Source organism: Dermacentor silvarum, chromosome 4 (genome assembly GCF_013339745.2).
Source record: "Dermacentor silvarum isolate Dsil-2018 chromosome 4, BIME_Dsil_1.4, whole genome shotgun sequence".
NCBI lineage: Eukaryota > Metazoa > Arthropoda > Arachnida > Ixodida > Ixodidae > Dermacentor > Dermacentor silvarum.
This window is the reverse complement of record NC_051157.2, coordinates 50,571,190-50,588,023: the sequence shown is the minus strand read 5'-3', so window position 1 is coordinate 50,588,023 and position 16,834 is coordinate 50,571,190. Positions and strand designations below refer to the sequence as shown.

Here is a 16,834-nt window from a genome sequence, read left to right as displayed (position 1 = left end):
GAACATTACAGATTTTCGAGTTTTAGATTAGGGTGACACAAGCGCTAGGGGGCCCCTACGCTTGCGTCCCCCCAATTTAAAACTCTCTATTGGCGACATATCAAGGGGAACTGCATGAAAGTCAATGGGATTTAGGTCGGGACCGCGAAAATGCGACATAGCAGCCGGGAAAGCGCAGCAGCGAGGAACGTATCGACAGGGTTCCACTGTTAGGAATTTTTTATGCTAAAAATAAATTCATTTTTGCTTGATTTTGCATATGTTCTGATGATACAAATTTTGGGTGATACAAATATTTCCCTTGACCCCGCAAGATTCATATCACCGGATTTTACTGTATATGAATAAAACCTTGAAGCTTCTGTGCAGGCAGGCCTTTACAATGCTTAACCAAAGCATTTCAAAACATCAAACATTCAAAGAAATAGAAAGGAAGGGGACAATGTGCAAGATATTTTTGTCTTAGTTAAGCTGCTGATGCAGTGACAGAACAGTGCCAATAAGCATGGCAATGATAAAACCCACCTTGAAATCACAGATGTAGTACTCTCGGCCACTGATGGCAATGTCCGAGGGCTCCCTCATGTACTCGCTGCAGTCAAACCAGAGCAGAAGCTCGCCTGCTTCTGAAATGACGAAGACAGTCGGCGAAACGCTGTCCACAGCAACAATCTTATTCTCAGAAGTGATGGCCAGGCCTGCTACAATGTCGATGTAACGAATTGCAATCTTCTTGATAAAGTGGCCACCCTTGGTGAAGATCTGCATACGTGACCGCTCGTTCCCTCGATCGCAAATGACATACTTGCCGCTGCTCTTGATAACAGCCACCTATGCAAGGACAAAGGCGTTCAGACCTCATTACACAGCAGGACACCCAAGCCACCCACAGCATAGAGGCAGCATTCAGCTTTAAAATTTTCTAACCACCTATTATTTTATTGAAAATCCTAATGTTATGTCCTCTAGTCAACAAAGTTACTTGTAAATTCAACTGTTTCGTAGTAAGAATTCTGTACATCATTCAGCAAGACATTCTACGAAGATGTAAAAAGCAAGCACAGTCCACACCCATTACAATGGATCTGCATACTACTACAGTAAAACCTCGTTAATTCGGATTTCACAGGACTAAAACAAATGTCCGAATTAACCGAATGTCGAATTATCGAGGGTATCAAGAAAACAATAAACAAATGCTTACTACGTCAACACGCTTCTATTTACTGAACGAATAAGCAAATCCCGTTTCTATTTTGCACAAAAGCAGTGTGGACGCTGCAATGCTAGTCATCTCGTGACTGATTAGCGCTAGCAGCGGCGAAGGCCATGCAACTCCCCTCACAACGGGGCTGCATCATCCTGATTACAGTGTAGACCGCTTATAACGCAAGTCGCCGGAGTCGCGAATATCTGCACTATAAACGGTACCTATAACCAAAACAACGATTTTCAAGCCCTGCACGTACGCAAAACATGTAGACCAAGCATGTAGACGCTTTGTACTATCGCGCGCACATGGCGATTACGTTTTCGCCAGTGAGCTGGCAAAAACATTATCGCGATGTAGCCGGTGCTATTCAAGTTCGACAGCTTCGCACCAAGTCAAAACGAAACAACTGTTTGCCGCAACCACTGCGGAAAAAAACGCGACCGCTATCGACGCGATTATGAACGGCGACATTGCGGTGCTGAAGGCAGGCACCCGATGCATGCACCGAGTCCGGAGGAATTAACTACTATTCGCTGCAACAACTGCAGTCGAAACTGCGGTCGCTATCTATGCGATTATCGATGGCGACTACGCAGTTTTTTAGGTACGCGGCCGACGCACGTACCAAGTAAAAACGAAACTACTGTTTACCTCAACCGCTGCGGAAAAAACCGCGGCCGCTATCGACACGATAGTGGACGACGACTACGCAGTTACGAAAGCCCGCGGCCAACGCGGTGTTATGTGCGGTGGTAAACGCAAGAATACAGGCTTAGACACTAATAGGCTCGAAGTGTTCCGGCGTTGCTGTCATTCATGTACGATTTCAACTGATGGCTGTGGCGATGCGGACTCCGCCGCTTCGTTTCGGTTGGAAGCCAGCGCCGTTCTTGCTCTTTTGAGTCGCACATTTGCGGCGCTCCTCGCTCACCGAGCTCCGAAAGTAGTCCGAATTAACCGATGTGCGGCCAAATAAGTCCGAATTAACGAGTTTGATTGCACTGAATAATGCATACGCCGGCCGGCAGCACGCACCGCGTTGAGAAGTGTGCTCGCTGCCGCCCTAGTCGGCGAAATTTTCCCACGGAAGCCGCATTATAACCGGTATTTCGTCTCATGCGGCTGCACTGCGGACAGTATGCGTATACATGAGTTCTATGGGAGGGTAAACGGGAGTCGGGAAAGGCCGCGTTGTAGCCAGTTCTGCACTATGAACGGTTACGTTATAAGTGGTCTATACTGTATTTATTCGGCAGCGTCGCCAGGTTGCCACGTATCGCGATGTTGACCGTGCTCTTCATCCTTGAAAGCTTTGCACTCAGTTGCCGCAACTGCTGCGGATGAAACTGCGGCCGCTGTCGACGCGACCATGGACAACGACCTTGCGGTTCTGAAGGCGTGCGGTCAACGCACGAACCGAGTCAAAACGAAACTATTGTATGTGTGACGAACCGCACAGGGACGGTGCGGTGCAGTAGTAGTGAAGGAGGAAGAAGACGTTCGCACGACCGCCATGTCTCCTGCATTACACTAGTCGACAGGATTTACCGTGCCCTACATCATGACATCCAAGAAAGCCATCAACATCCCGAAGTACTCTGGAGCACCCGAGCACGTCTCCTTTGACAAGTGGATCCGGCTCTTCGAGGTGAAGACTGCGGCTGCTACATGGAAAGAGCGAGACAAGCTGTGCAATTTCTCCGATTACCTTGAAGGTGAGGCCTTCCGATGGTACCTTACCGAGGTTTTTGACACTGATGCATCTTGGGAGACCTTCACTCAATGCATGACGCAACGCTTTACAAGCACCGTCGCGGATCCTTTCCGTCAGTTCATTGTCAACTAAAACCGGGCCAGAGCCTGAAGGACTACTACAATGAAAAAATGTGTCTGGGACGCCTTGTCGACCTAAGGGCCGTGCACCTTATATCAGGGCTCATCGACGGCCTTCCCGCCGATATGGAGATTGCTCTTGCTGGGCTTAACCCGTCTACACCAGCGACGTGGCTTTCAGCTGCGCAGCGAGTAGAGTCAATTATTCAGCGAGTTAAATCACAGCGCGTTCTACCAGGTCGAAACACGCAGATCAATGCAGCAAGCGGCAGCGCCCATCAGCGTCCACCTAATACGCGGATACCCGCGTCCGAATGCGGACACTGCGCAATGCATGGTTTGCCCAGACAGATGCACTGGTACAATGAATGTCCACGACGCGCAAGCATTTCCGCCCTCACTACCAACCAGGGAAACGAGGAGGGCGACCCTAAGCTCTGTTAATTCAATTTGATGCACTCATTAACGGGTACCCTGTCAGCGCTACTCTTGATACGGGAGCCACGATTACCTGTATCAGCGAAGCAGTGTTGGCGGCTCTTCACCTACAAATAATGAGAGATTCACGCATCAATGTTCAACAAGTTACATCATCTACAAACTTTGGGTCGCGTCAATCTAAAGATACAGATCGGAAAAACCACAAAGGAAATTCAGCCACATGTTCTACAAGGCATGAAGAGCAACCTACTTCTTGGCTTGGACAGTGCCTGCCTCTTTAACTTGTCTCCGGATCTTGATACCCTCACTCTACGCCAAGGGAGTGACATCCTCCACCCTCGCCCACAAAACCATTCCACGGCTAACATGGACGCTTGTTTGCAGGAAGTTGAAGTTCGTGATTTTGTGCATCTAAATGAAACCCGGAGGATGGCACTGAAGCAGCTTGTCCATAAGTACGAGGACATTTTTTGCAAATCACAGACTGACATTGGGTGCATCACTAGCGAAACACATCACATTCCTCTCACCAACAATGTTCCCACCCGCAGGGCTCCCTATCGATGCTCAGAAGCCGATAGCGTCGAAATGGACAGACAAATCAACGACCCTTTCACGCAAGGCGTTATAAGACTATCTACGTCACCGTACGCTGCGCCGGCACTTCTGGCCGAGAAAAAAGGAAAAGGACACACGCGTCTCTGCATAGATTACCGCAAGCTAAACGCAGTGACGGTTCCCAACTATCAACGCATCCCTCGCATCGACGACATTCTTGACTCTCTCGGGAAATCGACATACTTTTCGACATTAGACATAACATCAGGTTACTGGCACGTGAAGATGCATCTGGGAGACATCCCGAAAACGGCCTTTGTCACACGTACCGGTCACTACGAATGGCTTGTCATGCCTTTTGGTCTCCGAACGCTCCAGCTACTTTTGAACCGGCTGTCAAGTCCATCTTGACTAAACACCAATTGACGCACGACACGAACTACTTCGATGACATTGTCGTCTATTCTGACACGTTCCCAGACCATTTGAAGCATCTAGATGCGGTTCTAAATGCTTTTAGAAGCGAATGCTTTAAACTGGAATTTAAGAAATGTCAGTTCGCACAAACTTCCATTGAGTACCTGGGACACAGGGTTTCAAATGACACAGTCACTCCGAAACAAAGCAACGTGGAGGCAATCCTGTGGTTTCCCACGCCATCATGCCCTAAAGAGTTACAGCGTTTTCTCGGCACCGTCAATGTTTACCCTCGGTACATCGCCCACTTCAGTGAAATTGCTCATCCATTGACACGCCTACTCAGCAAAGACACCACCTGGAACAGAGACCCTGACTGTGAACTGGCTTTCACTCAGCTTAAAAAATGTGTAATGGAAGAACCCATCCTTGCTATCTACGATGCCACCAAACCTTGTGTGCTCTACTGCGATGCGTCTAACAAAGGTATTGGCGCCGTCATGAAGCAGGCTGATGATGAAGGTCGAGAGCATCCAGATGCATACCATTCTCGCACGCTGCTAAAGCATGAAATCAATTACGCCATCACAGAACTTGAATGTTTAGCAATTATTGATGCCATAGATAAATGGCATTGTTATCTACATGGAAAACCTTTCACTGTGATCACCGATCACGCGGCGTTGCAATGGCTTTAAGAACATCAAAAATCCTCGAGGCCGTCTGTTCCGATGGTCCTTAAAGCTCTCCATGTACGACGTAAACATTGTGGGAATGCGCGACTCTCGCGCGTCTCCTGTGGTCCGGCTTCACCGCACGGCGGAGGCGGTCGTAGTGGTTGCGGCGCGTTGCGAGAGATGGCGCGAGTGTCGCGATGCTAACGCCACCGAACGGCAGGGTGACTTGGGAGAAAAAGGTCGAAGGCGCTCTCTTTTTGGCTTGGGGTCGGCGACCAACACGCACGAACACTTCGCGCGTACGCCGGCCCGCTTCGCGCGACCGTCGCGCGAGGCTAAGAGCAGGACACCGGTATGGACGAACACGGATCGTTCGAGCGTGCCACCGTTCGCGTGACTGCTGTACACGTGAACGACTAGGCGATGGTGTCATAGCATGGGGCTAACGTATTCGCTCGCTATCGGGTCGCGGTGAGTCGGACTTCCTTGATTTGTCGCGCGCCCGTGTGAATGTTCTACTGGTTGTAATTTGGCTAGTGTGCATTAGTGTATGAAATACTGTGTTGTCGTCCCTTTGTCCCAAGAGCATGTGTGAGACCCTACATCTGGCTGCCCAACGTGGACCTCTTGGGGCATCAAACGATAATTTTACAGTTTTGCTCGGTTCGAGATGTTTCAACCGAAGCGTAGTCCTAGCGTGGATTTTGATCGCTAGTGTCGGCGGTGTGCTTTCTTGAGCGAGGCGACGGTTGCTGTAGCGTGTTTGAACTTTTCAACATGCTAAGCCATTTCGCGAGTGTTTTGTTGAAGTACTGTATACTCGTCGGTACGAGAGCCACGTGGTCTGCATCCTGGGAGAGCGAGGCCTAGCGCCCGCGGAGCGGTGGCAAGCCTGAAGCGAGTGAGTACGGAAGCCTCGTGGGTGGTCCGAATTTTTTATGTAAATAGCTTCTTCTATCTCTTTGACTTCGGAAGTCGCGGCTCAGGGAGCCGGGTGGCCGCGGGCCACGGGTGCCTTCTACGGGCTGACTGGTATTGCGGTCCGGCACCGGGCGCTCCTACACAGTCTGGGACGGTGGGCGCCGCCAACTCGGATGCTGTGTGCACCGAGCGGGGTAGCACCACCTCAAAGAGCTAACGTCTTCTCGCGGCTGCCTGTTGTGCCCATTTTGGGTGATGTTTTTTTTTTGATGCCGGTTGTTGTCAGTCAGGGTAGCGACGCATTAGGCCTAAGGCTTTACAAAGCCGCCTGTCGCACGTTGAGGGACACAACCTGGTCGACCGTGGTGTTGAGGTGTCGCACATTGCTTCCCTCATTAGTTCGCCTCGCATGAATTGAAATTACTCGTTCGACTCAAGAAAGCAAGCTTTGTTCACGTGAACTTAGCATCTGAAATGCCACCCGAAATTTTTGCTAGCCGAATTGAACATCGTACCACGTGGGCGATGCCTGGGCCGAATTCCTCTCCCTTGCACTACTTAAGTGTTTGTCGAGTGCGTTGTGTGTATGCAGCGTGAGCGGAGTCACCCCTGGTTTGCTGTCACCTGCACATCGTCTGCGCTGCTGCCCCGGCCTACGAACGAGCTACCCCAGGCGATGCAGATGCCTATGGCCAGTTCGGCGCAGCGATTTTGGCGGCCACCTGTGTCCGGCTCGTTACCCTCAGCGGCTGGGAAAAGAGCCGGCAGTCACCAACGGCTACAGCGGCTCTCGCCGGCAGGGCACGAGCAACGCTTGCTCGTGCCGACTTCTGCGTCGCCGTTTCCGGAGTCCTGTGCTAGAGTAGTGCCATCGAATCTGCAGAGCTGATGCTGTGATTAACGGAAGCCAGGGGTGAACCCCCGAGACAATGTCGGCTCGCATGTTATAGAAAACGTGTGGACATTTCCTCGGCGACGCCACTGTCGCATGTACTAGCTTTTGCTCGCGACGCGCGCGTTGATAGACCTTGTGACATGTTTCGCCGGAGTATGTGTAGTGATTTAAGGTTGAAGGGATGTGGGGATGCGCGACTCTCGCGCGTCTCCTGTGGTCCGGCTTCACCGCACGGCGGAGGCGGTCGTAGTGGTTGCGGCGCGTTGCGAGAGATGGCGCGAGTGTCGCGATGCTAACGCCACTGAACGGCGGGGTGACTTGGAAGAAAAAGGTCGAAGGCGCTCTCTCTTTGGCTTGGGGTCGGCGACCAACACGCACGAACACTTCGCGCGTGCGCCGGCCCGCTTCGCACGACCGTCGCGCGAGGCTAAGAGCAGGACACCGGTATGGACGAACACGGATCGTTCGAGCGTGCCACCGTTCGCGTGACTGTACACGTGAACGACTACAGTAGCCGACCGATTTTCCGGACTTCGCGGGGACCGAAAAATAGTCCGAAAAATCGAGCAGTCCGAAAAACCAAACAGCCCGAAAAACTCTCCCCCTTCCCTCCCCCCCCCCCCCCCCCGAGAGAAAAAAATAGAGGCTTAGAGCGGCTTAAGAAAAATGTCGCAGTTTCGCCCAAAAGGCGGAGCATCGATTGCGATAGCAAATTAACAGACAGCGATACGAAGTAAGGATGTTAGTTTTATCGGCCGTATAAAGTTGTAAATATGCGCTTCCTAACTAAATAAGCACGGTGTCACGCGCGCACAGGTTACATGAACACATCTCGCTCGATGACCGCGGGCAAATTGACCTTCGCGCTGTCTATTCGCTCGCTTTAACGCGAAAGCCGAAAAAAAAAAGAAAGAAAAAAAAACGGCGCATATGAAGCTACTGGCACTTGGCGCACGCCCTTTGTACCCATCGCAGATCGCGGGCGCACACTTCGGCCACATAGCAGATCGCTTTCAAGATACGGTGCCTGCGCGGCAGCTCCGTCGACAGCAGCCCCAAGAGCTGAATGCAACTCCCCACCGTCTCCGCCGCCTTCTTCCCGTGCCCCGTGAGCGAACGAAGTCCGCGCGCGCCTCCGGTCGCCTGCCTCTCTCGCGTGTTTGCGGTTGCCGGCTGACCCTCGCAAGCTTTCACCCGCACACAGCGTACCGTGCAACCGAAACTTAAAAAAAAAAAAAAAAAAAAAAAGAAGAAGAAACCCGGATTCCGCTTAAGTGATATGACGTTAGTGCCGAGCTGACCCCCCCCCCCCCCCCCCCCAAAAAAAAGCAAGTCCCGCTTTTTGGAACGTTTTGTCGGCCAACGAAGAGCGGGCATGACCTCGGAGATGAGAGGATAGTGTGAGTGTGCTAATCTTGAAGGCTACACAGGGGGGCACTGGAAGCCAAGGCCGGCCAAGCCAGCGGAAAATCCAACATGGCGGCCTCCAAGCTCGGGTAGCGTGGCTCGGAGCGAGCGATTTAGTCCGGAAAATCGAACATTGGCACCTAGATTCGTCCGAAAAATCGGTCGCGAAAATGCATTAGCTCTATGGGAATCCTGCCAGTACATTTATGAAGTCCGGAATATCCAACAAGTCCGAATTTTTGGAGTCCGAAAAATCCGTCGGCTACTGTAGGCGATGGTGTCATAGCATGGGGCTAATGTATTCGCTCGCTATCGGGTCGCGGTGAGTCCGACTTCCTTGATTTGTCGCGCGCCCGTGTGAATGTTCTATTGATTGTAATTCGGCTAGTGTGCATTAGTGTATGAAAGGTGCAATAAATGCCCTTTTGATTGTTTGCACTACTGTGTTGTCGTCCCTTTGTCCCAAGAGCATGTGTGAGACCCCACATCATCAAGCACCAAAAGGGCATTAACAACATCGAAGCCGATGCACTGTCTAGAAACCCCATTATTCAGCTCCTATCTGCTGAACAACTGCGAGAGCCCCACCACGACAAACCACCTTGCAAGCATACCATTGAGAATGGAATGACCATAGTGACACGCAGAGGGATTCGAAAAGTCTACGTTCCTTTTGCTCTCCGGTCTTCTCTTCTTCGGAAGGCTCATGACGCTTTCGGTCATGTCGGAGTAAAGAAGACATTGCGACTTCTCTCTCCACAATATTATTGGCCTGACATCGTCACCGACGTTTCTGAATACGTTCCGACACTGCGATACTTGCCAGTGCTGCAAGAAGACGAAAACCAAACGTTTTGGTTCCTTAGAGTCATTACTACCCACGGAGCAACCGTTTGATCTTCTGGCCATGGACACTATCGGAGGTTTTGCCAACTACGGGTCCTCCAAAAGATTCATTCACTTGGCCAATGACCACGCCACCCGTTACGTGTGTGCTTTTGCACACAGAAATGAGACCTGTGACGCCTATATTACCTGCCTGAAGAGTCTTTTCATTGCTGGAAAGCCTCAGAAGTTCCTTTCCGACCGTGGCACAGGATTCACCGCTGACAAATTCAAGCAATTCCTCAAACATAACATTCATCAGCTTTACACAAGCTCACAACGCCCACAGTGTGATGGCTTAAATTGGCGCACTAATCAGTCCATAATCACTCGCCTTCGCTGCAAGATCAACGACGAACCCCGAAAACCATGGATGCGTCTCCTCTCTGACGTCGATGAGTACAACAAAACACCCCACGAGGTCACGGGCTACCCACCCTGCTTCCTTATGTACGGCACACCATCCTACCCCAAGCTCCTCTCCAACGTTACCGAGAGCCTGCAGGAAGCTCCCGCAAATGCGGTCCGCAATTCCCTGGCATAAAAACAAGCTCATATACGACAAGAAATTTCTTCCCTCAGAGCTTCAAGTGGGGGACTGTGTTCTATACGAGACACCCTGGCACCCCAACCGCAGTAAACTCAGTACAATAATGGAAGGACCGTATACGATCATACGCAAAATCTCTGCTGTAAACTACGAGATCGACCGCAGCGTGGCCCCACTCGGTCGCCAGACTGACATCGTACATGTGGGGAGATTAAGACGATATCATCCGTCCCTACACCTACGACTTTCTCGGGGGGAGGGAGAAGCGTGTGACGAACCGCACAGGGACGGTGCGGTGCAGTAGTGGTGAAGGAGGAAGAAGATGCTCCCAATAAACAGAGCTTCGCACGACCGCCATGTCTCCTGCGTTACATATGCGCGACCGCTAACGACGCAATCGTGGATGGCGACTAAGCAGTTGTGAAGGTACGCGCTGGACGAGTCAAAGCGGAACTACTGCCGCTATCGACGCGATCATGGATGGCGACTACGCAGTCATGATGGCCCGCGGCCAATGCTGTGCTATGCGCGGCGGTAAACGCTAGAATAAAGGCTTTATATGAACAAATAGGCACGAAGCGTTCCAGTTTTGCTGTCATTCATGTACGATCAGACGACTATGGCGATGCGGACTCCGTCGCTTCGTTTTGATTGGACGTAGCGCCGTTGTTGCTTTTTTGCATCTCACATTCGCCGCTCCGAAAGTTGTCCCAATGAACCGATGTGCAGCCAAGTGTGTCTGTATTAACGAGAGTTTGATTGCATTGAATAAGCATACACCAGCCAGGACCAGAGGATCAGTCCTAATTGTCCAATTTTCTGAATTAACGAGGGTCAAATTAACGAGGTTTTACTATACATACTTGCAGATATAACAGACCATTCTGCTCACTTAATCCGGTCTATCTGCAACAAATTTTGTTTTTAGCGGACCCAGCTATAATGGACAAATTCTTTTGTCAAGTTTGTCTAGACGGTATAAATACAATTTACTTTGCTGTGGCAATGCTTGCATGCAGCAGTGCACTACACTGAACTACAGTAAAACCTCGATAATTCAAAGGTCGCCGGACCACGAAAATTCTTCGAAGTAAGCGGATTTTCGAATTAACCGAAATGATTAAAAAAAAAAGAAAACAAGCAAGAACTTGCCGCAAAAAGTAACCATCTTTATTTTCCATGTCCGAGAAAGATTACTCGAAGTAATCATTGATGCGGGATTACTTGGCGCGGTAGTTCGCCGCCCCTAGTGCCATGCTCTCCAGCTGGCTCACAGCACGTAGCATACAAATATCACCCGCACTGCACTCAACAAAGTTGCGAACGATGTTCACGGAATCGATAACTGCCGCGAAAGCGGGCATGGGGGTGTTTGACTTCAAAAATTTGGACTTGATGGATATACCGGACTTCAAAAATGCACCGTCGGGGTTCCCATTGAGTTCATGCATTTTCGCACCCAATTTTTCGGACGAATTGAGACCCCAAAGGTCGATTTCCCAGACTAAATATCACTCTTTCCGAGCCACACTACCCAATCTTGGAGGCCGCCATGTTGGATTTTGCACTGGCTTGGATTCCAGTGGCTCACTGTATACCCTCCACGATTGGAAGGCACGCGCTATCAATAGAAAGCTCGCGCCATCCTCCCGTCTCGGAGGCCATGGCCGCTCTTCCTTGGCTGATATAACGCTCCAGAGTACTGCACTTTTTCTTTTTATTTTCTAGTATATGCGCTCTGCACTATCCTTTTAACCATTTGTTGTGGTATGTTTTTTTATTGCCGTGCGCCCGCCGTATGTGCGAGTGACAGTGCACGGGGGACGCGCGCTTTCATGGAGAGCGAACGCACGGCGGAGCGTAAACGCGATTTCCTCCCTCGCGCGAAAGGCCATTGGGGGGGGGGGGGGACTTCTATTCTTCTAACAACTGCGTACTTAGCGCCGTAGCGGGTTCTCGCGCGCACCGTATCTTGAAAGCGATCTCCAGACGGCCCTGACCCATGCGCTGTGCTTTCACCGCTCAGTTTCCGTTGAAGCGATAGACCGCACGAACCTTCGCTCGCTGCTGCGGCGGCTGCGCTCGTGCGCGCTGACTCCACGCTTGTTAATTCAGCAATTTTTTTTTATCTCTAAAGTTTCGGTTACTATTTTGAACGCGGCGTGTACATTGAGCAGGTATCTCGGAGACCCATGTCTCAGTGATCGGCGCCACCTCCTGTGCCTTCGAAGCTTGTTTCTTGGATCTCCATGGCGAACTCCGTTGGCAGAGATCGCCAACGCGGTGACGTTCGTGTCGACTGTACACGGAGACAACGTCACTGCTGCGCAAATCCAAGGAAGTCGATCCCCTCCAAGCGTAGTATGAGGCAGGGCATTATTACAGTTTTTTTTTTAAGCCGCACTAATAATTTTCTTTGCCTAACGAGTTTTTCGAACTATTTTTCAGTCCCCACGAGCTCGGAAAATTGGTTGGCGACTCTACGGAGTGCCCCAACCTAACCGCCGCACATTGCTACCAGCCGGAAACTTCGAATTATCCGAATAGAGCCACGTGAGCCATTCAAATTATCCGGTTGAATTTGCATTGAGAATGACGGGACCGCTCATTCTTCAAATTAACCGAAATTTCGAATTAACCGAGTTCGAATTATCGAGGTTTTACTGTACTTCCTAGTCACTTGGGGAATGTACAAAAATGTACTTTTTATTTTTATTTTTAAGGATGAACACACTAGTGCCAAGCTTTCCATAACGGTGTGCGTTGCGGAATACATTGCTAGCCAATGCAAGTGGCTTACACCACTGAAGTGTAGAAAGTGCCGCTAGGCCTAATCCGCTATGAGACTCCATAGCATACGACACTTCAAAAACCACCACTGTTGATCGCAAAATGCATCGTTTTGAAAACGCATTTTTCATCGCATCAACTGGCACAGAAAAAGACTATGGCACTGCCATTCGCAATGTCTAGACTCTAAGCGCGTATGCGATCAAGCCGTCTTGTATGCAGTGCAGCGGCAGCTGAATGTGGGCTTGAATTGAACTTGTTTTGTATCACAGTTCTCATTTGTGCTACAGGTTTGACAGTGGTTGTCGCTTTTTGCGAAAGATTATATTAAGCCATGGTTTATTCTACCGACTGTTGTGTTGAATGAAAAACAAAGTGTAGCTGATTTTTGTGTCACCAGCAGCAACATGCTAGGGCCGGGTGGCTGGCACGGTGAGAATCCAGCCGACCAGTTACCCCCCGTTGTGATGGCTGTTAAGCTTGCCGTTGTGCAGGTGATTATATACTCTAGTGCAGGGAAACTGTTACATTTCCACAACCAGCGTCCGCAAAACAGTAGACAGCAAAACACCATGCCGCGTGGTTGTACGTTTACTAACTGTGTAAACCCGTTTATTTAGTATTTGCTTTAATTTTGATGTTTTCATTGTTTTTGTGCTTGCCTTCAGTTAGGACAGCGGTCAATGCGACATTACACCATTTTGCAACATACCGCAGCCATAATTTTGAACACAACAGACTTCAGACAGAACGGACCTTTCTCTTGCTGGATTACAGTTCGTTGCAACTAGTGTCAACTGTACTTCCCTTGCTAACAGATAAGAGTTCCAAAAATAATACTAAAAGCAGCACCTTTCGGGGATACCACAGCTGTCCTTCCTCCTTTCCAGCCACTCCAAAGGTGTACTTAAACTCCCCAGACTTGTCAAACACCTGGATGCGATGATTGTTGGTGTCGGCCACTATAATCTCTTCATCTAGGCCCAAGCAGAAGCCATGGGGTGAGCTGAACTGGCCCTTGCTCGGGCCCAATTGGCCAAATTTGCACCTGTTCGTTAAAAGAAGCCATAGAACATCATTATAACACCAGTCACAACTTCCCTTTCAAGCTATAGCACGCACTGCAGAACCTTCAATTTAGGTGCACGAGTCACACCTAAACAAAAAGTGAATTTGAAAATTTGGCTCAAAGCAAAGCCCTCAAAGTAAGCTCTGCACACTCAAAATGGAGAACTTCATGTTCCAACTCAACCAACAAGCTCCCAGACTGTTCTGTAGGCCTACAGGGTTCCAATAGCTGCTAGCATCCAGTTGGACCTTTTTCCAATTCAGCTATGTGCATGCACCCTGGCTTCCAGCTGCAGCCAAGCTGCACTGCCATTACCACATGGCAGGTGTGTAAAGTGAGTGCGGGATCTCTTGCATGATCCACGGCAATCTTCTGAGCTTGAGGGTCTGAACAAAATAATTTTGCTCGTGTTCTGGGGAAAAAAAGTGGTTAAGGAAACACTTTAGCAGTTCTGTTGGAAAGACTTCAAAATGTTTTGTCAATGAAAACGACTCCTTGAACCAACACTAGAGCGTTTGTGACAGGCCTCCGACGGGGTTGCGACTTGCTGTGCTAACGCAACCCTGCAACAGTGGTGAAATGTTGGAATATCTGCCTTATATGGTACAGTATAGACCAATTATAACGTAACCGCTTATAGTGCAGGACCGGATATAATGCGGTTTTTTCAGGCTACCGTTAATTTTCCCATAGCACTCCATGTATACACGTATTGCTTATAGTGCAGTTGCGGGAAACGAAATATAGGTTACAGTGCGGCTGCCTGGGAGTACGGAAGTCAGCGGAGACGGCGAACGCGCCCCTCAAACTGGCGCCCCAAGGAGTGCGAGCAAGAAAGAGACGAAGTGGAGGAGAATGGCACGTGGTGCGAACGAACAGCCAGTGAGGCTGAAAGCATAATCTTGAGTGCGAGTCGTGAAATATCACGGCGTGCATAGCGAGCGAGGGCCACAAAACTGCCAACGCTCACTTCACGATAACGGCAGCAAACAAAATTTCAGGGAGCAGGTGGCGCAGGCACGGCACGCAGGAAGGGCGCAAGCGGAGACCGTGGAATGTGAGGGAGGAGGGGGGGCAGGGAAGCAGATTTCGCCTCGGCAACTCCGCTGCTTCGGTGGCTCCCCTTGCCCTCCCTCGTAGCTCCCTGAGATTCGACTGTCACCATGCGCGCCCACCACCGTTCCAGCCGGCCCGGCGCCAGCTCCCCGAAGTTTCGTTTTCTGCCGTTATCGGGAAGGGGGCGTTTGCCGGCGTGGGCAGTTTCGTTGGCCGGCCTGGGACAGTGCCACTGCTTCCCTCTGCGCCGTAGCCGCAGCGTGCAAGGTCAACACGTGACTAGAAAGTAGAGAAAGCATAAAGGAGAAAGAAGGGTTCACTGCCATTTTTTACGCGTGGCTACGGTAGCGTGGCTGAGACATCGGCACATACACTCATCTTCCGGTGCAACGCCGAATCGGTGACCTTGCCATTTGAGAGAGGGTGAAATTTCTGCTGTGTTTTTTTTCTTCCTTTTTTATGTTTTGTTCGCGTGCGACATTGAGGGGTCTTTTCTAAGCTTTTACCCATGGCGGTGACAGAGCAATGCCGGTCAGAGGCGCCGCGGCGTGAATTATTTCGAATTAACGAGATTCAACTGTAAATTGAATCCAAACGTTCTAGCCGCATTCCTCGACTGTCTCATACGCGTGGCTGCTCGGTGCACACATTTTGCATATGTGCGGGCCTTGAAAATTGCTGCTTTGGTTATAGTGCGTACGGTACCGCTTATAGTGCGGACATTCGCGACTCCGGCGACTTACGTTATAAGTGGTCTACACTGTAGTAGGTTTGAATCCTGGTGACGTGGAAAACACACTGGTTATTTCCTCATGGGTAGAGATGCACTATGATCTGGCCGACCTGGCGTTTGGTTGTTTATATGGGTTCTCATCTTGATAGGGGGCCTTCGGAGATCTGCTAAGGCCTCTGGGCACCCCTTGTCCCACCACCACTTTGGTGAAATAGCTGAGCATCTACCATTGCTGTGGGAGGCAGACGAGTACTGCCATCGAGTACCTACCGGTACAATATGTGCAAGCGCACTCCCGGCCAGGTGCACAGTAACTATGGGAGTTGGCGGCATGAGATCGCCAGACTGCTTTTTTTCAAGTCTTATGCTTCATTTGTCTTGGTTTTTGCATAGCCAGCAAAGGGGGGCCTAAATGAACCTCTCCCAAGCAACGCACTTCTGGAAAGCCGGACGCTGGGACAGAGGGGGCTTGTACCCGTCTTATGAACCGGTGGGTGTTCGGCAGTGGGGATCGAACCACGCACCCTCCGCAGCCTAGCCGGGCATCCTAACCGGCATGGAATGTTGTACATGTAGTACTGATGGGGCGCACATGATTAAGTTACTAAAAATAAGCCATGTTACTAGTGAGCCATCACGTGATTCTTGCTGAATGAGGCAAGCCTGCGTTCTGGTAACAGCGTGGCACCAGTGCTGTAAACACTAATCGCACTTGCTGCCTTAAGACTAATTTGGCAGTCTCGGCACTGTTTAATTCTACTGGTGTGTGTATCACAGAGTTTTAACCATTGGCTGACGAAAGCGTTACTGCATGCATCGTGAAAATAGCCGCATGGTTACGCGAGGCCAAACAAAAAGGGGAATGCTGCGACACAGTCCCACTGGAATGCATTTCATGAGACCAAAGCTACACACTCACTGTGTCACATTATACTGCAATAATTTTTTATGTCACATTTGGCATGTTGCCCCTGCGTTAGTAAAATAAAAAGTTGTTATTGCCACATGTGAGCCAATACGGGCGCGCTAGAGCGCAAATAATGAGAAGCTACTTTAACAACACCAAGCAAGAGAGAGAGAAAAAAAAGGAGAGGAAGAAGAAGGGACTTCGCCAGAAACTGCTTAGTCAAACGCTACCACTGTGTAAAGGCAAAAAGGGACAGGAGTGTTCGCGTCTTGGCCGTCAGATTTAGTTCAAGTGGCGGCCACTAGAGGGTTCCCTTACTGGAAAAAGGTCAATTCTATGCGTAAATGTCCCTCCCTCTCATCTTTTCGTTTACAATGCAATGCTAAAAATCGATCACTTTCACCCACCCTTCACAGTGACAACTGTGTCACTTTTGTTTTTAGAGCCAAGTTAATGCACTTGGGAAGGACATGTACATAGAG

The 16,834-nt window shown here is 50.1% G+C and overlaps 1 protein-coding gene across 1 annotated transcript in view; it reads right to left on the bottom strand.

Annotated features, from left to right (window-relative positions):
- Nucleotides 1-16,834, bottom strand: part of LOC119449995 (B-box type zinc finger protein ncl-1-like) — a 60,120-nt gene that overhangs the window by 10,355 nt on the left and 32,931 nt on the right. The window contains 2 exon segments of the mRNA XM_049665565.1: nucleotides 526-831; nucleotides 13,440-13,635. Coding sequence (XP_049521522.1) covers nucleotides 526-831; nucleotides 13,440-13,635 — 502 coding nt within the window.